The sequence below is a fragment of the Lissotriton helveticus genome, chromosome 1_2, assembly GCF_964261635.1.
Source record: "Lissotriton helveticus chromosome 1_2, aLisHel1.1, whole genome shotgun sequence".
NCBI classification, from domain to species: Eukaryota; Metazoa; Chordata; class Amphibia; order Caudata; family Salamandridae; genus Lissotriton; species Lissotriton helveticus.
The window spans coordinates 161919647-161942135 of record NC_136058.1 but is presented as its reverse complement, the minus strand read 5'-3'; the positions used below and the strand labels follow the sequence as shown (position 1 = coordinate 161942135).

Below are 22489 nucleotides of genomic sequence, written 5' to 3'. Positions count from 1 at the left end.
AGCAGGGTGCTTGGTTAGAAGTGTGAGGGTGCCCCTGCATGAGCAAGATACCCCTTAAAACCTAGAGTTTATTCTCCAAGCTTTGAAACATATAGGGGACATTTGTCATTAAGACATGTCTGACTATATAGTGGCTGCACCCAACCTGGTAACGTTTGGTATCAAACCTGTTGGAATCATACCCCAACACCGATTCCAGTGTTGGAAGTATGATCCCATGTACTAGAGGCTCCTTAGGGGACCCCCTCTACTCCCGGTAACAGCCTTTCAGGGTCTGCTGGCAAGCTAGTGCTGCTGCCGACCACAGACACGATTCTGCCCTGCTGCTGTTGAGCTGAGCTAGAGCAGGGTAAGTTAGTACAGTAGGTTTCCTGTCACAGAGAGGTGTGACCTCCTCCCAGGCAGGGCTTATTGTATTGGTCTGGGGTGGGGGCACCTGCCAGTGCCACCAGACTGCTCTGAAGGGCACATTTGGTGCCATCCTTGCATACTCCAGTTTGAGCCAGTTCAGGAACCCTTGGTTCCCGCTCTGGCACAAAACTGGGCAAAGAACATGGGAGTATCCTCCCCTGTGTCCAGCCGCTCCTCTGGGAGGGACCCCTAATTCGTTCCAACCCTTCCCTTAGGGCTCTTAAGTGCTTACCTGTGGGTGGGTCCTTAGATTCGTTATGGGACAAGACTCAACCCTAAAGCTCCATCGCTCTTCACTTGTCTGGTCACTTGGACTTTGTTGGACTTCGACTGGAACCAAGACTGCTGCTCCTGGTCTCGCTGTTCAAGTCTTCTTCGTTGTCGGTGTCTGTGCTTCATCGAGGTTCCTCAATAGACCTGGGGGCATCAAGGACTCCCAAAGAAATCTCCCTTTGAGTGATGGAATCACTCCCCTACATCTGTAGGTACCGAAACGAAGCGGACCGGTCTGCTGCTCCTGTTGCTCTATGGACTTCCTGAGGCTCAGCAACACAGGTGGTTGGTTCTGCATCTTCTGCACCGTGGACCTCCATCTTTGGTGAGCTGCTAAAGGTCCTCTTGCGACTCGTGCCTTTTTTTAAACAGATTTTTATTGTTTACAAAATGAGACCAGGTTCCACATGCAGTAATGAACAATTGTACAATAAAACATATACAATGTTAGTCATCTTATGGTCAGGGTTATCCCTCCCTCGATCCGGCTTGATGTGTAGAAGTATTATTTCAGTCATGAATCTAGAGAGTATTTTCTTGCTTCAGTGGGCTCCCCTGCTTGCCATGGCATGCTTTGACTCTCCTGCTGTTGAGTAAGTCCCTTGGACCTTGCTGGTCCCAACGTTGTTTCTTTTTCGTCTGCCACGCTGGTTGCAGCTACCAAGGCTTGTTGGTGCTCCTGCTGGACACTGACCACCTAGACATCGACATCCGATGTGGGACAACTCATGCACAAGGTTACCGTTGACTTTTCAGAATCTCATGACATCAGTGAGCATTGTGTATCTGTCTCCTGGTCTCCTCCAAGCGGTATAGCCTCTGTTCCCTCTGCTTGCAGGTCCTTTGCTTCCAGAATCCATTTTTGGGTTCCACTGGACTCATTCGCGGTAACTGACCTGGAGCTAGACGAGGTGTTTTCAATACTGATAAAGGTTAAGGATCGTTGTTTGAGCAAGCATCAAAGCAAGAGATTGATCCTATTTGTACACAGCGGGAATTGCGAGTACCGAAAAAAGATTTACACTTAAGCAATCGAGTCAACACCCACCTTCAGTCAGTAGACTGTATGTCACAAATAGGGTGAAAACATGAAGTTTTTAGGTCTCGCCTACGACGAACGCGCTGAAAGCGCGTTCTCGCAAGCGAGAACTATAGTCGTCGTCTCAGCAGTCTGAGACCGACAAAGGGAGACAAGACCTGGCACGGCATTGCATTGTAGACCGGATCGCGTCGCGCGCCTCTCTGGAATGCAGGGGGAGTCTGCAGAGAGGCGCGCGGCGCTGATAAACAGGCTGACGTCGGAGACTGAGAGTGGCCGAGCGCGCACAGAACTCCCGCTTTTCCCCATCTTGCGTGCGGCCAATGCTTGTTTTTAGAGACAGTGGTGGTTATTTACAAGCCGCCCGTCCAGTTTGCGTTGTAACTGTTTATTTTGCGCCAAATACCGGGAGTATGTTAGAATAAATCAAGCTGAAAAGCTGAAATACCTCAGCGAGCATATGTCTGAGAAAGGAAAAGTCTCTCCATGCATATATTTAGATACTGATTAATAAAAACGCACTATCATCGACCATCACCCCAGGGTCTCTTGCGCTAGATTGAGGCTAAAACTCCTTGGAGTCGTAGAAGTGTCAGAAACCATGGGAGCAGACCTAAACTGGCACGTGGTCCTCCTACATGGCAAAGAAGCAATTTTTTAAAAAGTTACACTTTTTTTTTAAAACTATACTTTGCATAGTATGACCCAGGATGGCACTGCCCAAAAAAAACCTCAGAGGGGGACCATCTGCAATCATCCCCTCTCCCTCCCTTGTTTCATGGCCCCGCCCTCCAGTGTGTGTTTAGTGATAAATTGGAGAGCAGCTTCTCTCCCCAGGAGCCCAGCGATTAATACAGCCGTGGGTTCCCAGATAAGTGAATGTGGTGGAGATTGTTGGCGATAAAATAGACAATTATCCGCTGTTAGCTTTTACATAAAGATCGCATTAACTTGAATTAGCTATCAGGCAGGGAGCTGGTTTGTTTGGAAGCTCAGAGCTCTGCTGCAGTTCCTTCTGTAGAGACATGTGTTTCTCGACTGCGGTGTCACGCGCTATGGGTCACGCTCCCTCCACTCATCATCAGAGATGCCAATGCAGACCGGATCGCGTCGCGTGCCTCTCTGGAATGCAGGGGGAGTCTGCAGAGAGGCGCGCGGCGCTGATAAACAGGCTGACGTCGGAGACTGAGAGTGCGGTAGAGGAGGGCTGGAGCCGGCAGGCTTCATTCTGGAAGTGCATCCAGCAGTTAATCTTCTTAAAACGTATGTTAAAATATGGTTTTCAAGTTCGTCTATCACTTGGGGGTAAACAAATCCCATGGCGTGTATCATCTGTACACAGGGAAGAATCCGAGTCTGATCAACGCTTGTTAAACCCTGGCCAGGAACATACCGTACATTGCTACGTAGTTGTGCATGCAGTCCACTCGGACCAAAATAATGTTTAATAATCGCCACCGTTTGTTGTGAACTGGGACGTAGTTGTGCATGCAGATCACTTGGGCCGAAACAAAATTTAACACTCACCGCCGTTGTTTTGTACGCAGCGTGTTTGACTGTCTTGTAAGCACTCGTGACTTGCCACCGTTGTTTAAATGCAGCACTTTTAACTTTATCAGAAACACACGCGCCCAGCAGAGTTGTGCTCTCTGTTCCATATGCACGCTGTGTACTCGTACGCATTTTAACCTATCAGTGTATTTAGTGTTTTTTTTATTACAATGTGTTCGCTGTACCATATGCCAGTGTATTTCATGAGCACATGCACATATCATTTCAATGTGTTAGGTGTGCATTATGCCAATGTTTTTAAAGTGCGCTGTATTCGAAGGTGTGCAGTAGAGGCATTGTTTTTTTCCAAGTGTGCAATATTAACGTGTGCATGGTTTTAATATCTGAAATCAATAGCCCCATCATCTTATCAGTAGTGAAGCCATGTCTTAGGAAGATGAGCTGCCTGCACTCTAACGTAGACTTTTCTGATTGGGAATCAGGGTTGGCTCTTTGGTTGTTAGCCTGACGTTGATTGTTATTGGGTCATTGAGTTGCGCTATTGGCATTGTAAATGACAATGCCTTTTATTTATGTTTTGGATTTTAAAACATAAATAAAAGGCATTGTCATTTACAATGCCAATAGCTTACACTTGTTATTAGGCCCGAAATATTAGGAACCTGGAAAAAGACAAAATCAGGAGTGTAGCTCCTAGAGGCCAGCAGCTAAACGCACAAGCACTTCAAGCAGAGGACGCAGTCACCAGCACCACTCCTTATAGCTTCTCCTGTACGTTCATTAAAACCCAGTTACTAAAGCAACGTGCCGTTTTCTGTAACAACTGTTACTTTTAGCGCTGCAACGTCTAAAACGTTGGGACATAGTGCTACATAAAACTAGAATAAATAATGCACCACAGACGCTTTAAAAAAAAATAGATAAAAAACAATGCCATTTACAATACCAACAACTTAAAACTTTGCTAATGCGAGACCTATTGCATTGCAAATGCTTGTTAAAGGTAGTTAGAATACATGATAGGAGGCATTTGTCCAATCCTGATAAACAGAACAGTTGGCAGATTATCTCTAATACAGTAACCACTGGTAAAGAAAACCCTGATGAAGGCTCTGCCGAAGCGCGTTGGTAGCCAATAACTAAAACCTAAGCTTTGAGAATGGGCAAACAAATATCAGAATTGTTTTTGTCCCTTTGGTAACCAACAACGTAAACTTATGTTTTGAGAATGGTTAAACAAACATCATAAATGTTTTCTTCCTTTTCTTCTTTGTATGCTAAGTTTACTTGAACATAACAAATGGAGATATAGATTAATGTAGGGTTGTTTACAATATAGGTAAATCGGTGGTATAAATATTTATTATCATGTTGTGTATTTCCATTATTTATGGACGATTAATTATGTCTGATATTTAATGTCTATCAATGTTTTATATCTAATCTACTGTTTTCGACAAAAGTTGATAAAAAGTAAGAATATGATGAGAAAAAAATAAATCAAAAATATAAATGTTTCTACATATGTTGTTTCGCGCACTTTGATTGAATAGTGGTCTATAGGTTATGAGCTTCTACAAAAATATCCAGCACTGAACCCGGTGCATCCCTCCTCTTCCCAATACTCCTTCGCAGTCTTCTCCAGAGGCAGTTTCTTGGAAGTCTCCTTTTGCTGTCTACGGCAGGTTCCGACGTCACTTCACCCCTATGCACCCGGCTTCCCTGGTGCAGGTAACCTGGTTCCTGGGGCATCCACGGATGGGGTGGCTCTCCAGTCTTCTGTCTTCCAAAGGGTTTCTTCAGGGTCCTCCAGGAAGGGTCCTTCTCTAAAACTGTAACCGCAACTTCTCCATTGACTTCTATTGAGCACGCTGCTGTGTTTCCACTCTGTACACACCCTCCGTAGGGTTCCAGGGTACTTACCTTGGGTGGTCCCTGGCTCCTCTGGATCTTCTGGTCCAAGCCCTGTTCTCCGATGCAGTTCGCACTGCACCTTCTTAATATATGGTTGGGTCTCCCCCTGGAGACCACTGTATTTTGTGCTACTTACCGGATTGCTTTTGAAATATTCTTGTGTCTTGTGTTGATATCTCCGGGTAGGATATATACTAATGTGACAGTGTGTTGAAATAAATAGACTTATTTCTGCCAAACGTGTGTGGTTTCTTTTTCATCTAATCTACAGTACATATTAAACTGGTAAAAAAAACAGTTTTACACTCCTTCACTGAAGGCTGCTCTCCACAGCTACCAAAGACCACTAAAATCACCATAAGGGTTGTCTGGATTAGTGCAAGGTGCATCACTTAAATAAGTGTGCACCATCTACTAAGCCAGCCTCCTACTTACTCCATTACCTATCTGAGAGTGCAGGTGTACTATGACCCGCATGATTTGCTAAAGGGGAACCTAGGGAACGTGGTGACTGCAATTCGCCTCTCCCTCCCTTTTTCGGCCAAACTACCCTTCTCCCAAATGGGCAGGTTAGCCATTGCTAAAATGCTATTTTTTTACAGCCCTACCATTGATTATCCATAGGGCCTTCTTCCTAGATCTAATAATGGTATTGACAGAATTGATTTGGGGCAATGACAGGGGATGGGTTGCTCTACATATACTATTTGCTTCCTTGATGAAGATTGCCTCAGAGCCCCGGATTACGAATCGTACAAAGCTGCAGCACAGCTGCAGTGGCTGATGAGGATTGCAGCAGAATCGTCTCTGGAATGCGCTGGTATTTTGGATGAGCTGGCGGGGAGACCATTGTTGAATAGGCTTTATGACACTACCCCTCCTCAGGACGTGGATAGTGTACTGCTACGTACAGCGTTATATGTCTGGAAACGATATGTCGAAGATGGGCAGCACCGTATGCCCTATGCGCCCAGTCTACCGATTTGGGTCATGACAGAATGCGTAGGCCTGAGGACCACGCATCTGGTTCGGGATTGGGAAGCGGCAGGAATCACAATTTGGGCAGATGTGGCATCAGAGGACGGTTTCTGTGACTTCAAAGTTTTGGCGTTAGATCATGGACTAGGTCCGGAGCAGTTCTTATTGTATTTAGCCCTGCACTATGTGATGGGTATGACCTGGGGATCCGATCAAGAGCAAACCCCACAAGACCACTTGTTGAAGTGGCTTTAACAGGGGGGGAACACTACGAGGGCTATCACACATCAATACTATGTGTTGTGGAGTAGACCAACTGCAGAACATGCAAGGTTATGATATTGGTGGTTGAACGGATATCACAGACGAACAGTGGGACCAATGCTTGCAATCGGTCAAACAGGGGACATGAAACGCACAGTTTTGACTAATACAATTTCACTTCCTGCATCGTGCAAATCTCACCCCACACAGGATTAGCAACATTCGGTGCTTTTAACGTATGTCCGAGGTGCAGATCCACTGATGCAGACTTCCTTCACATGGTGCAGTTCTGCATATTAATTTGCCTCTTTTAGGAAAGGGTGTCGCAGGTGGTATCAGCAGTGACAAATAATTTGTTAGCGCTGGACCCACTTGGATACTTGCTTGATATGGGATGTATCACCAAGAAGAACAAGGGTTTGTTGAGATTCCAGAACTTTGAGCTCATCCTAGCTAAACAGTGTATTACTATGGCTTGGAAGTCAACTGTGGCGCCACCACTGAAATGCTGGAGGGCAGACATGCTCCGTTGGGCACTTGCTGAGTTATTGGTGCACAAGCGATTACGCACAAGGGGAGAGAGAGGGAGTGGATCCACTGAAATGTTGGGACACTTACCTGGAACAACTTGAGGCCGGTACGGACAACTTCCCCCCTTGAGCGATTAGCCTTTACTCTGGGAGATAATGTTTAGGCAGGGTTTTTCCCCTCTTGGTAATCTCCACTGGGCCCCTTACCTAAGTTGGTACACTAGATGGCCAGGTGTTGGAACCTGCTTCTAGGATGTCCTTGGGGGTATGATGAGAGAGACTTTGGCATCTGTTGTGAGGCATAGTACTGAATATTCATATATTCACTGTAACTGGTGTTCTCTTGGATGGGGCACTGATCACACATACACGGGTTGGGTGATGGGTATTAAATCATTGTTACTTGATAAAGCTTGAGTTCGAATGTGAATGCACTTGTGGCATCTGTTGCACTGTACACAGACACGACACACGGAAATAAACATCATGCTTTAAACCCTCTCCTGGCAAGTGTTTTGTCTTTGCTGGATCGAGCATTTTGGCCCAAATGAGCTTGGGGTTTTGTAGAATATGGGGGAAATTCCCAATGTAAATGGATCCGGTGGCTGATTGGTCTCATGTGACTGTACTATCTAGGACTTCCTTCCTCTACAACAGTGTGAGGTTACTGTAACCCATATATGTTTTTACCCATAGTATCAAAAATATATAAAAAGTAATAAAGATATATTATTTAAAAAAATACATTTTCTAATTATATGATAAAATACTTTAAAAACCAAAACAATATTTTTAAAAAGTGCATTAAAATGCATCTTGCACATCCTTGTTGATAGCCTCTATCTGGAAGGTAAGTGTTAGATCTGGGGGTCTCTAGTTGGCTGAGGTAGATACCTTAGTCCAAATAGGGACCCTTGCTTCTAGTCAGGGTCAGGAGGGACACACTCTGAGATAAGCCCTGCTCACCCCTGGTAACTTGGCACGAGCAGCCAGGCTTATCTCCAAGGCAATGTGTAAAGTATTTTGCAACAACACTCCCAGTAACACAGTGATTACACCACAAATGGACACCACACTGGTTTCATAAAAATAGAGGTATCTTTATAAAAAGAAATATGATAAGACCAAATTATAGAAATCCAACATATGGTTATTTGTAATATTTCACTTGGCCGGTCATTAGGCCAGCAATCACTTGTAGGTTCTGGTGTTAACAATGAGCAATTTCAATCCCTAATGCAGTCCTAGTGCAATGCTATGCAGTTCGTAATGTGGTAATAAGACAGTCCTTAATGCAAGAATCAGGCAGTTCGCAATGCAAGAATCAGGCAGTTCGTAATGCAAGAATAATGCAGTTAGCCAATCTGCGCGGTCAACTCGGGCCCCACTAGGCCCCAACAGCAGAGACAATGGTCGTAAGCTTAAAGGGGCGGCCCCAGTACTGCTGGGCAGGTACGGGCCGCTCGGGGACTCAGCCCGTACAACGCGGTACAGCGGGAGAGAGTGTGAAGCACTCCTGTACTCCTCCTGCACGCCTCCCGAAGCCACACACGCTTGCGGCTCCCGACCGGAGTCCAAGCCTTACCTGGGGGGTGCGCTGCCTCGCTCTCTCTCTCCGCTCATCGGACTGCCTGCTGGGCAATCCCGATCACGTTGCAGCTCTGTTGCTAGCCGATGCTGTAGCTGGACGGGTGACGGCGCTGCCTTCTCCTTCGTTGACGATCTTGAGCAGATTCCTTTCGCCGATCACGATCCCTTTCACCTTGTAGCTTCGCTAGCTTCAAGAAATCCTTTAGCACGTTGCAGCTTGGGGCGGTGGCAGCGATCTTTACTCACAGCCTCAGTTACGATTACGGCTCGGGCCACAAACAGCAATTCAGCAGCTCGGACATGAGGTCACGGGACACCTCGTAAACAGCACCACAGACCACATATCAGTCTCAGGCGTGCAAAAAGCACACGTACACAGCGTCGCTGAGACACACTTGGACATTTTTATGTTCCTGAGTTTCCACAACAGGGGACCAGCTCTCCTCGGGCACTTGGAGACAAGTTACTTCAGGACACAGCAAAGTCCCTTGTCCTCTCCTTAGTAAAATCAGCAAACTGCAGGCCAGCCCCAGAAAACACAGCAAGGGCAGTCCTTCTCTTCAGATTCTTCAGCTGTTCTTCTTTGGCAAAGGTTCCTCTTGAACACAAAGTAGTTTCAATCCTTTTTCAGTATGGATTTCAGTCTTGAGTTCAGGGGCTTCAGCTCTTACATTTATACCCCTAAATGTCTTTGAAGTCTTTGTGTTCAGGTGGCTCCGACCCCGGTCCAAACCAGACCTGGGTGTCTTCCTGCCAGTGCACAACCTCCTCCTTTGACAGGCAGATGCACACAGGATAGTTTAAGACAAGAAACCAGCCACTTCTAAAAGTGTGGTTCCTAAACACACAATTCAAAAACCATCTTCACAAAAAGATGTGTTATTAAATTCTGAGTTCAGGCACACTAAACTCCATCCCTCCATCTTATGCCTATGGCAAGATATGCTGGAAACATGAAACACAGCATTCCCCATTCTGTCCTATGGGCAAGATGGCCTTGCAACAGAGAAAATGAATTTGGCAGTATTTCACTGTTAGGACATGGTACACACCTTAGTACATGTCCTACCTTTCACATACACTACACCCTGCCCAGGGGGTACCTTGGGCCTACTATAGGGGTGTCATATGTGCAATAAAAGGGAAGGTAAGGCCTGGCAAGTGGGTCCACTTGCTAGGACAACAAGGCAGTTAAACTGCGCGCAGTGGCAGGTCCGAGATCTCTTCTTTGGGCTACTTGTGTGGGTGGCACAATTAGTGCCGCAGGCCCACTAGTAGCATTTGCATTACCAGCCCTGGCACACATAGTGCACTTTACTAGGGACTATACTAGTAAGGCAAACATACCAGTTACGGACAACCAATTACCATAACACTTTATACAGGGAACACTGATCAGCAGTGGCAAAGTGCCCAACAGTCGGCAACATAATGTCAGAAAAACTTTAGTCAAAAAGGTCCAATGCCAACAGTAAGCCTACCTTCTCTTCACAACTGTCCTTTAAGCAATTCTTTAAATTACTAGGGCCATTGTCCTTATCACTATGGTGCTCCCCATTCCTCTCCCAAAAAATAAATATTTGTGACACCAGTGATTGTAGGAAAGAAGATATGCCCTTCCACCTGAATAAGAAACATGATTTTTTTGCAACTTGCACAGTACTAATAAAATATGTTTAGTACATAATTTCTCATGATAGCGCATATAGGAAAAAGTATGTTTCTTATTAGAGTAGTGGTACAATAAAGCATTTGGGTATTGAGAATTACTACTCATATTTAGTGGGTAACCAATCTTGGAGTATACAATTTAAAGTACAAAATGAAATGTACTAAATGTGTCTCAGACACATTAGCGATTCCCAATAGGGTTGCAAATGACCTGCCTGATCAATATTCATGAGGCAGGTTGCAATCTGTGACCTATTGTGAATAGGCAAAAACACAAGGATGGTGGCCTGCTGGTGACTCAAACCACCATGTTTGAGTTTGCTTTTAAATAAAGAAACTTATTTTTTTTTTTTAAATGGAGCCCGTTTTCCTTAAAGGAAAATAGAAAGCGTTTCAAAAATAAAAATACAACTTCTCCGTTTCATTTTTGAAGTGCCTGCTCTTAAATATATTTTCGCTGCGAGCCACAAATGGGAAGGGTCCCTTTGGGACCCCTTCCTGTTTACAACTGCTTACCACCTACCTGAAGTAGGCAGTAAACTGCGATTGTTTTGCGACCGCATTCCGATAGCGAAACAATCGCACTTGTCCTTGCGACTTGCTATTAGGAAGGGATGCCCTTGGCACGCCCCTTCCTAATAGCGACTCACAATCCCTATTTTGCAAGTCGGTAATAGGTTACGGATTAGCAAAACTGGGTTGGGACATTGCAAACGCCGTTTAAGTGGTCACAAACGGGCATAATCTTTGTTTGTGTCAATTAAACGGTCGTACATGTGCCCCTCAGATACATTTAATTATGAGGTCTTGCAGTTCAAATCTAGTTCAAGTGAGTAATGAATTAAAAAACATTACTATAGAGCAACTGTCCATTCCAAAATGAAGCAGCACCCACCGTAACGTTTATGCTTCCAAGAAGAACCTACCTGTGGCTGGAAGTCAATTGGTTCAAGGCCCCGACATTCAAACTCGACAATAGTCTTAAATCTTTCATTGTCTTCAGCCTAAAAAGTAAAATTGAGATTTTATTTAAATGTTTACATATCAAATAACGATCCCTGCAATGCAGACACTGATATTAAAAGCAAAACAATCAATATGTTGTTTTTGCCAAATACAGTGTAGCATCAATTATTATTCATCAGCCAAAACAACCCTATGTGTCACAGACGTACATTTTCAATTCTTTAGCCTACATCATGATCCACAAAAATGAATAAATACAGATTTTTTTCAAATGATTAAGATCAATTCCACCTTGAAAATATGCAAAACCCAGGTTTTATCCTTTATAGATTATTCTACTCCTCAAACGAATTACATTTTAAATTATCTAGCAGTACATTTCTAAGTCTTTCTTCGTTATATCATTACCAAGCAGACTTAGAGAGAACACAGGGGATTTTGGTAAGTGCAGAACATGCCTCATCTGCTCTCATTTGGTAACTTGAAACCATAGATTATATATAAAAATGTTTCTTCCATGTTAATTCACATTTGAAAGACACCTGTGATATGGGCAAAATAGGGTCTCCTACTTCATTTCAGTCCGCTTACATTTTAATGGGAAAATTCTAGGAGACAGTGACCATTTTATATTATAAATGAATACTCACATGATATATATGTAGGCAAGCAGCTAAGCAAATGTTTTCTACATAAGCCCCATCTATTTAACCTTGTATGCAAATGAGCTTATTATTAATGCAAAAGTAATGTACAAAGACAACTATTTTAAACTTTTTTCTCACTGAACAGCATCTATGTTCCCAAATCACCCATTTGAATGATCCATGTAAAACTCTAACTAACCTAAAGCAATACCGTTTTGATCCTACGGAAGCGCTGCGTTTAAGGTTTCAAAAGTGACTTACATTGTAGGGCTTCATGGTCTGTCTTAAGATATCTATAAGAAAAAATAGACACACACAAGTAAGTATGTTGATATGCCCATATAACAGAAGATGCTTCTTCTACACTTCCATCCACTGCTCATATCATTCCTTAGGGAGTAGTAACAGGATCCTGAGAAAGGGGTTTGCAGAGCTCTGGTAGTTATTGGCGGAGTCTCATTGTGTGTCACAGCACACTCATTTCACTTGTTGGGTCTCATAACACCAAGTCTTGATTCCCAAATGGTCACAATGACCACAGCTCTTCAACTGGATTGAATTAATTTCCCAAATCAATCGCAGATACGCATATTAGACCATTATCAGACAGGATCAAAAGGATGATGCTTTTATGCCTACAGTAGTGCATACAAATGAATAACAAAGCATAAAAACCCAAGAATATGTCTTTCAGTACACGAAGGCTCAGAGGTCCAGTTTCTTCCTACGATAATCTTCACCAAAGCCTTTTACAGTTTTGTTGCCAAGATATGTACTTTGCCACTTAGAATCTTTCCACAACTGGTCCCCTTACGCCATCCACCTGCTTGCACCTGTAGCCACGTAACTCCTTGTGCACTTGTGCTTTGATTTACAGAGGCATTAATTGAGGGCATGCATAAATGCAAACGGTTATATTGCGTATAAAGACAATCATATGATGAAAATTCTAGCTATGTTATCAGATCTGCAATTAGGAGTAGTACCTTATCTGAGCTACTAAAAATAAGTTTTAGTACAAACAAAACATCATCAAATCATCTAATTGAAACTGATCTTTGCATTTGGAAGAGACCACATTGCTTGGGCAGCCTACTCCAATAAGATTCCTCAAAGAGTGTGGCACTTTGTACTGAATGGTGGAGGTTTGTTGCTACCAGTTCAATGCTACTCATTTTATAGATCTTCTAGGGACTAAAGGCTGAGTGAGCCCAGAGGATATCAAAGCTTGGAACATGAGGTCAAACACAGGTTTGTAGACTGTACGTATTAATCCATTGAGGGTTCGTTCACTAGTCCAGGTTTCCTCTTTCAATGGCATTTTGGTGTGGCCACTGTTCTTGAGTCAATCCTTTGAGGTATAAGTGCCATTGTATTGTGGCCACTCTTCCTCGGCGAGTCCTAATGAGCTTTTAAGGGGGAGAACATGTGACAGCAAGACCAGCGTTGGCAGTGGCCTCTGAAAATGACGAGTGATCTATGACTGCTCAAAAACGGCTCAACAGTGTTAAACAAATGCACAACAGTTGATTTAACAGCCATGTGGCTACCTGTATTATCGCTAGAGTTGGTGCGGTTCGTACAGAGGGATTTGCTCTTTGTGAAAGGGCCACTGGACAGTCATTCTTAACCCAGTTCTTCAATGTTCACTGCTGTTTTGGCTAGCTTAAAACTCACAGGACTACGACGAGACATACCTTTAAGAAGGAGGTGTATTTGATCAAAAAATAAACCAACTACCACTAAAATATTGCTGCGTATATTGCAGTTAGTCCCCATACAAAGCCACTGCTAGTGAGACAGCAATTGAAAAGGCTTGCAGCTTGATAGACAGGGCGCATTTACACACACGTTGGTACTGATATGGGGCTTCCACTACTATGTCTTTTGGTGGATATGGAAAAGTACGACTGGCAACCAGTAAAAAAATGTAAAGCATTGGTTCCACATGGATCATGCGGTGGCATGCTGGCCATTGTGGGACCTTGCTTGGTTGCCTAAACACACCCGAATTCGAAGTGCGTATGTCGCGGCACCAACCAAAACAGTCTTTGAGATCTGGGATAAAACTGCGGTTAAAAAGGGGCTGACTTCATTTCCGTCCCAGAACACCCCCATCACATGTAATCCGGAATTCCGCCCGGGCCTCCCAACACAGGCATTTAGTAGATGGAGAGCTGGGGAATGTCGGACAATTCGCGACTTATTTGCAGGGGATGACATTAAAACATTTGATACATGCCAATCAAATTGGTGCCCCGCATGGCGCAACATCAGTACATTCAACTAAGGCACTGGCTCTCTGCCCCCAAGACCTGTAAGGCGACAACAATCCCTCTCACTCTATACGAGGAATTGGTGCTGGCCTTTGAGGGCACCCGGGGGCTAATTTCTAAAACCTATCAGGTGCTGCAGCACTTGACCCCAATGTGCGCTGATAAATATCAGACTGCCCGGCAGGACGCCACCCCAGGAGGGATCTCTCCCAAACAGTGGGATAAGTTATAGCAGGACATCCCCAAAACGTATTTTAACCTTACCTCCTGTGAAACCACATATAAGCTAATACTCCAATGGTACTACATGCCTTCTCATCTTGCTACTATTTACTGCACAGCCCCCAACCTCTGCAGGCGTTGTGGGAAGGAGGAAGGCACGCTAGATCACATATGGTGGTCTTGCCCGGGATAACCACCTTTTGGAAGGACACATTAAAGGCGTCGTGGGGTACCCGATCCCACTTTTGCAACACGTGGTAATTCTAAGTATTCGTCCTTCTACACTGGCGGCAATGACCGGGGCGGACTGGGCCCTCATAAACCACTTACTCCTAGCAGCGTGCCAGTTTATAGCTTGTATATGGAAACAAACCTCGCCCCCCTGAATGGCCCAATGGTTCTTCAAAGTTTGGCACATATTGGCAATGGAGAGACTCTCACATAATATCGCAAACACTGAAAAGAAATTCCAATGCATCTGGCAGCCACTGATCTCTTACTTAATGAGCATTGAGTTCACTTGCTTTAGCCCCCTGAGGCTGAGTGCCCTTCAACTCTTTCCCAACGATTAATCGGTATCTTCACTCATCCTCCGCGAATGGTTCCAGGTGCACCGGACACAGATTCCCTCCCAACCCCCTCCCCCCCCCACACGTTTTAGTGCACGGATCACACTGTGTACGTCCCATGCCACATACCACGCCACAGCTTGTACCGCCTGTTTAATTGTTGTAACTTGGTTTTCTCTTTTTCCTTTTCCTTAATGCCACCCAGGCCATAGGAGCAAGCACGCATTCTAACGTAATAGTACATCTGATACAGTGGGCTAACAAGCCTATCAAGGAATGCCTGGGGGCAGATACACCAGTTGGGGTGAGACCACGCTTATCGACCCCTCACTCTTAATTGCACCATCCCGAGGCCCCTGAACACTGAACTTACATGTCCCTGACTATACTACATATTGCCTTGCCTCACTCAGCTGAAAGGCCCTTCTGCAGCTTGTTTAGCCTGCGTGCAATGTTTGACTCTACGCGGCTGGCCCCAAGTGGTTGTAGGCGACTTGGTGTGTATTCCTATCCTGATTTCTCTAATGACTCTGTCAGTCTCTATGCTGCCGGCCCGGCCAAGGTTGCAGGCATCTCGCTGTGTTCATTACTGATTGCCTTTAATAAAGGTTTTTGAAAATGAAAAAAAATAAAACACCAAACTTCTGGAACAGACTGAACGCTCCGAGATATAGGTTTGTAAAAAACAAACTAAAGCCAATGTGGTTGATGTACAAAGAAAAACAAATTTGGGTTGCAACAGGCACACATTACGCTTGCGACTGAGTGCAAAGGATGCATTTTAGTAACTGAGAACGATTTCCTTCCATACTTTAGACACATTTTACATGTGCAAGATGTGCATGGAAACATATGAATCATGCAATTTGTCTATTTTCTACACATGCATGGCTGAAATTTCTGAGCAGGAATATGGAGAGTGTTCTAATTCAGTTTGATAATGTATGACAGTAAGTTGGAATGCTTCAGAACGATAGATGACAACATACTTCAATACTTTATAACTGCACAAATATTTACAAGTTATTAAGAAAAATATGTTGCTAAGGTCTACGAGGTGCACTTACTTTCTATACGACAGGTTAATGATTATGCCTGCTGTAACATCAAGCTGCTGGTATGTGTAGTAGGGGTGTGCCATAGATGTGTGCGACAGGTTATGTTTGTGTTAACTCTAGCTTTATAATACCTGTGATGCTTAACACTAGTTAGCTGAAATGGTGGATGATTATAAACATCAAAGTGGTTAGGGATTGGTTGATGGGAGACATATACAGTACGATCAGACAATGGCTTCAAATAGGTACATGAGTAACAATATATATTTAAATTGGGTACGTTTTAGGCAGGCACTCTTCTACTCTGTTATTATATAGAGCTTATTTGTATCAAGACATGTAAAAAGTGCAAAAGTTATAGCAGTATGTTTAAGGGTAGCGCCCCATTATTAAGATCATTAGGCATGTCGCTTGTAGACCTAAGGTCACTGGGCTTGGTAGGTCCTGGGGCCTGTCAATTTCCACTCCTACTAAAGCAACTCTATAGAAAAATTACAACTTCACAGATTTGTGGTAATCCAACGTCACACTGTGCTGGCTGATGGGCAAAGAAAGGGTTTGGTAAAAATGTATCTATTCTGGTCAGTAAGGACGCTCCTAAATTTGACCCAGTGTTCTTCGTTGGGAATGTCAACACTGCATGACTCCTTACAATCAAGTACATCATCAAAGTAGCTTTGAATGCTACTCTGGACAAATGAAGCGGTATGTGATGCGGCAGTACAGGGGCTGGTAACACACTCAAGGACACAATGACTACGAACATGCATCTCCATGGAGCAGTCATCCATCTAAAATGGAATCCTCACTGCACCCACTGTCCAGGACTGCTCATAGTGCAATCATTATTTAAGCCGATACTTTTAAAAAAAATGGAATTGGAATTTCAATTAGATTTGTATTTTTTCGCTTGATCAGCCTTTCCATAGATGCTGAACATAATTATAAAGCGGCACAAAAAACAATTGGAAAGGAGTCGTTAAGTCAAACAAATATATGCTGCGTCATAAATGAGAGGTGGGATGGTAGATTAGGCATTTCCAATTTGAATGTCGCAATGTCTCTTGTATATATATATTTTTACAACAGTGACAAGGTTAGGGAAGGATGTTGGAGTGGGTATTAGCAGGGTCCTGCTGGGGTGGGCATGTGTAGGGGCAAGAGCCCTCTAGCTCTGTCTCTGGGGAAAAGGTAGATGTATCTCTCTGGAAGTTGATGAGAGTCTTGGTGGCCAAGTTAAAGACTTTGTCCAAATCAGTTTCACTTATTACCAGGGTGTATTTGATCCGACAGTGTGGAACAGGCACAGTAGACAGATATTTGAATGTACAGCCATTGCAAGATGTGGTAGTATTCCAGTCCTGAGATGAATATTTTTTAATTGAGGCTAATACATGGTCAGCGCAATGCAAGACATTAAAGGTAGTTAATTTTGAATTTGAGTAACATATGCAATTCAACATCATCAGAGACTGGATGAAAGATAAGCAAGTCAAAATGAGCTCAAAGGCTAAAAACTTGAAAACAGACAATTCCAAACTTAGCCATACCCAAAAACTGTGTTCTTAGCTAATAATAGTCAATAACTGTACCCCACAGTTCATTTGGGGTAGTGAGGCCGGTTAAATCCATGGTATAGCTAAAGTGAGCCTTTTAAAATACACTGGATAGTTTTACTTTAATGTAAGTTAGATACAGACTCACCATTCTGGAAAATATGGTGATCCAATATTTCTGGGTGGAGATGCACATGCCTAAATCACAGGACAGGATTAGCATTCTGATTGCTACTTTTATTACACATCAAAAAGTTTGCAAGGAAGCAAATCAACCTTGTTTTTACGAGTTAAGCAACAGGGTTCAGATTACCCTCCGGTGCTGGAAAATCATAAAACAGTCGGGTATTTTGTTTTGAAAGTAGGCTGTAAAAGCATAAAAGGCGGAGAAGGGAATAATATCTTTGTATTATTGGCATAAAAGTGGCAGTAAAAGCCAATACAGGAAATTAACTCAAGGGGTACCGATAGAGAGCTTTGTCTTCAATGCCCTGGGAAGCAGGGTTGCAAGCAAGGATTAGTCCATATGCATAAACGATGTGAAGAAAGAGGAGCAGCAGTACTGACTGCAAAAAACCTTTGTGCACAAATCTTTCATAGAGACAAATTCTTAGAGGGTCACTAAAGACCTCATCGGGGAGTGAATAAATATTTCTTAGCTGCATGCAGTAATGCATTTCTTGATGATCATAGGCAAGAAGTATGGTGCACAGCTGAAGTCAACATAGAATAATAAAGTATTGCATTTTAGATTTACAAATGCTTGTATTTCTTGTACAATGGCTTAATATGATCAGTGAGAGTGGCGAATTAGAAACTCCTGATTTAGCAAGCAAACACATCAAGTTAGGTAAAAGGGATATTCCATTGACTGGCAGTATTACTGTACTATTTTGAAGGCCATGGAAGCATGGTAAAATACTACATCCACCCAAAACACTCCTTAGTTCAGCAGTTTTATAGAGGTTGGAGAAATCAAAGAACAATAAGCATTGGCATAGCCAATAGGTCTCGCTTTTGAGACCTTATATGTTTAGCCAGAACTTTTTGCTATGTTGTAGAGGATTGTGGCTGATGTGCATTATGTTGAAAAGTTATAATAAAAAGTGTTGAGCATTTTTGTTACCTTTCTAAAAACCAAGACTACATTATATACAACTGAACAACCTCAAAATAATAAGTGCAGGGCTCTCCTCAGGAGGCCACTGCAGCTTTCCCCACTCATTGCTCCTACACAGAGCTACCAATAACAGTATCAACACGCCTACTAACCAACACACACCTAGCAGTGTAACAGTTGAGATTATATTCTATTTATTATACACACACAGACACACACACACATGCATGCACTCGCAAACAAACTTACATGCATGCACTCCCACACAGACACACACAAATGCACACTCAGACACACACACACACTCACATGCATGCACACACACACACACACACACACACACACGCACGCACATACACCACACACTGACAAGCACACATGCACACACAAACACAAGCACTCACTCACAGACACCCCACCACCGTGGAAGTAGAAGTATCGGCAGGCTGAAACACTAAGTACATAATAAATAAAAAAACAACAGATAATCTTTATGACAGGGAATACCCTGCTACTGACCAAGGTAAAGTTAGCTCAGGATCTGCAACAATGCACGTTCTTCTCTTTGCTAAAGTTTGGCTCGCAACTGCTTGGCACCAGCATAACATTTTTCAAAATACATAAAATATACACCGCAGCACTTTGTACATTTTCAAAATGTTTAAAAAAAAATAATAAATAGAATATAATCTGAACTGTTACACTGCTAGGTGTGTGTTCGTTAGTAGGCGTGTTAGTACTGTCATTGGCAGCTCCATGTAGAAGTAATGGGTGGGTAAAGCTGTGGTGGCCTCCTGAGGAGAACCCTGCACTTATTATTTTACAAATTAAGCACTGGTGGTAATCCTCAGGTGAACACATTCACAATGTCTAAGGTAATCTTCGGACACCTTCGAGAGCCTGTCATAAAGAATGGATTTAAATCTAGAGAGAGCTTACAAACATAGACAGCCTACACAAAAGCTTTCTCAAAATACAGCATGAGAGAATTCTTCACACACACACGCATGCACTCTCACACACACACACGCATGCACTCGCAAACAGACTTACATGCATGCACTCACACAGACACACACACATGCACACTCATACACAAACACACACGCACGTACACACACACGCACTCACTCACTTACATGCACACACACGCACAAACACTCACACACAGACACACCACCACCGTGGAAGTAGAAGTAGCGGCAGGCTGAAACACTAAGTACATAATAAATAGAAAACAACAGATAATCTTTATGACAGGGAATACACTGCCACTGGCCAAGGTAAACAAAAGTTAGCTCAGGATCTGCAAAACCGCACGTTCTTCTCTTCGCTCAAGTTTGGCTTGCAACTGCTTGGCACCAGCGTAACATTTTTCAAAATACATAAAATATACACTGCAGCACTTTGTACATTTTCAAAATATGAACAAACAATAACCAAGAAACAAACAGGGGAAGGAATGTAACTCATGGCAACAGGAAAAGCCCTTTGAGTGGGAGTATAGGAGAACCCATGAAAAGGACCCAACATCCCTGACACCTGATTCCCAACTGGTGGCAAGAAAGTCTAGATTCCCAAGCAGTGCGAGATAGCTTTAATATACACTACTAACAGAAAATAGATCAAAAGCTTTGACTTCCATACCCTATGTAAGAACAGCCCTATCTTAAGGTACATATTTTACCGGAAAATGTGCATGTTTAAATGCCTTTTGCCTATAAGTGTTCCGTTAGACACTGGATTCAAATTAAGCCCCTGAATGGCTTTAGGGGCGCTGCCAGGAGTGCTGGGGCTTTAAAAGTTTAGAAGTTGAAAGGCCATGTGTTGTAAACAAACTTTAAGCCAGCCGTATTTAAGATTTACGCAGCTGAAAATAGAAGTTAAGAGGGGTTTGGGAAGGGATATAGGGGAGAGTCTAGCACAGGGAAACAAAAGCACTTACTACATCTGTTGACAGGGACCAGACACACACAGCGTTTCCATTGCGGGAGCGAGCAGCGGCACCATCTGTTTTGAAGATAATTACTAACAGATGGCGCTGGTGCTCGCTCCCGCAAGGGAAACGCCAAACGTGCACGCGCTGCAATAGAAAGCAATGCAAAACGTGCACGCTTTTAGGCAAAAGTGCTGATCGATTGCAAAAGGTCCCCTCCTATCAGCGCTTGCGAGCTGCGTGGGCGAGACCTAAAAATGAGTGTTGAACTAGAGTGCGGAAAGAACAGAAAGATGTGTAACCATAGTCTTCTTTCTGTGTTTTGACTTGAGCTTCCGTATAGAATATAACTGAAGACAGCAATGGCTAGCGGACAAAACAATCACACCTAACAGTTGTCAGCTTATGATCCCATGTTGAGCTCTATTTCGCTAGCTAAGGCTTGTAGCCACACTGATAAAGCGCTTGCCACCATAGACAATCCACACTGCACACAATTATTTTAACTCCAGCTTTTCAAATAAATCTCAAAATAAATCAATGACCTACCTATGGAATTTTCTCTAGCACACAGCTTGCACTTCTGCACCATGCTCGCACTTCCTCTACCTCCCTTGAGAGGGACGCTGTCCTAACAACAAAAACACAGTCATGTTATGCACATCATATTTCCTAAAACACGAATACTGAAAAGGCTGACAGGATATACAATACAATTTATTAGTAGAAGTGCAAAGTTTGCCATTTAGAAAGATGCTAAATTTTGCTCTCTATTATCTTATCCTGTTTTTTTCTTTTTCCAAGCACGCCATTTCAAGAGAGGAGGACGAGTTAATACAGCCTTGGGGTTTATGGTCATAGCGATTTCTCTTCAGTACGAGGTAGACAGAGCAGTCTGATAGGGAGAGCTGTTTATGGCCCACATTAATGTGAATTTGAATTATAATGAACTTTAAGAAAGTGGCAGTCTTACAAGCACCCAAGTAACAAGCATTTGCAATGCAATAGGTCTCGCAATTGCGAGATTTTTAGCTATTGGCATTCTAAATGGTAATGCCTTTTATTTACGGTTTAAAAAAAACCTGCAATAATAAAAGGCATTGTAATTTTTACAATACCAAAAGGTAAAAGTTTCGAAAAAGTGAGACCTTTCGCATTGCAAATGCTTGTTTATCAAAACCTCGAGGTAGGGATTAACCCTTCAGATACAGTTGCGTTTAGTAACAAAAAAGCAGGGGGAAGGCATGTAATGCTGATCGATTCTGCCCATTTAATAAGGCCAGTTAGAACAGTACTCGATGTAAAATTTTATTGGAAGACAAAAAATATCTAGATCAAAATGCAAGAAGAAATGGCTTCGTCGATGCTTGTTTAAACTTTCTTAGTTACTGTTTGACCAGTAGATGCTATGCAGTTTCAACTTTCTTTTCTCTCTTTTTGTGTGCACCTACTTCGGAAACGTTGTATAATTAAATATTGTTTAGTGTCATGCGACTTACATTAAATATATAATACATTCTAAGTTGTTCAGATCAAGGAGCCTAAAGCTATGTCTTGCCTATGACCCCAAGAGTCCTGAAGATGCTCTGATGAGACACACAGTTGGGTTTGGTCAAGTTAAGATAGGCCCTGCTGGCTATTTGATGGTGGTGTCCGTGAGGGGTGCAGCTTGCAGAAAGAGGGGGTTAATAAAAAAGGGCTTGTTTAGCATTTCTCGTTTCCAGTAGCATAGGCCTATTTATACAGCTTTATTGGCGTTGTGATGCCAGCGGAAAGCTCCAGCAAGGATCCTTTTCCAAGTGTTGTCGTTAATGTTTGAAGGCCCGGAGCCAGTCAACTTATGAGGTCTGCTGCTTCCAAGCGCGTCTCCCTGATTGTTCCGCTCTAAGGAGATGGAGCAGAAATCTGCAGCTAATGAGGTCGAGGGCACGTAGTTGGGCCGTGCATGGGCCAGAGT

General features: G+C 43.3%; 1 protein-coding gene across 1 annotated transcript in view; it reads right to left on the bottom strand.

The window, feature by feature from the left end:
* CZIB (CXXC motif containing zinc binding protein) overlaps positions 1 to 22489 on the bottom strand; it is a 63417-nt gene that overhangs the window by 14559 nt on the left and 26369 nt on the right. Inside the window, exons 4-6 of the mRNA XM_078670504.1 lie at positions 21082 to 21163; positions 12057 to 12088; positions 11109 to 11186 (exon numbers count right to left, since the gene is read on the bottom strand). Of these exons, the coding sequence (XP_078526630.1) occupies positions 11109 to 11186; positions 12057 to 12088; positions 21082 to 21163 (192 nt within the window). The remainder of the gene's footprint in view (positions 1 to 11108; positions 11187 to 12056; positions 12089 to 21081; positions 21164 to 22489) is intronic.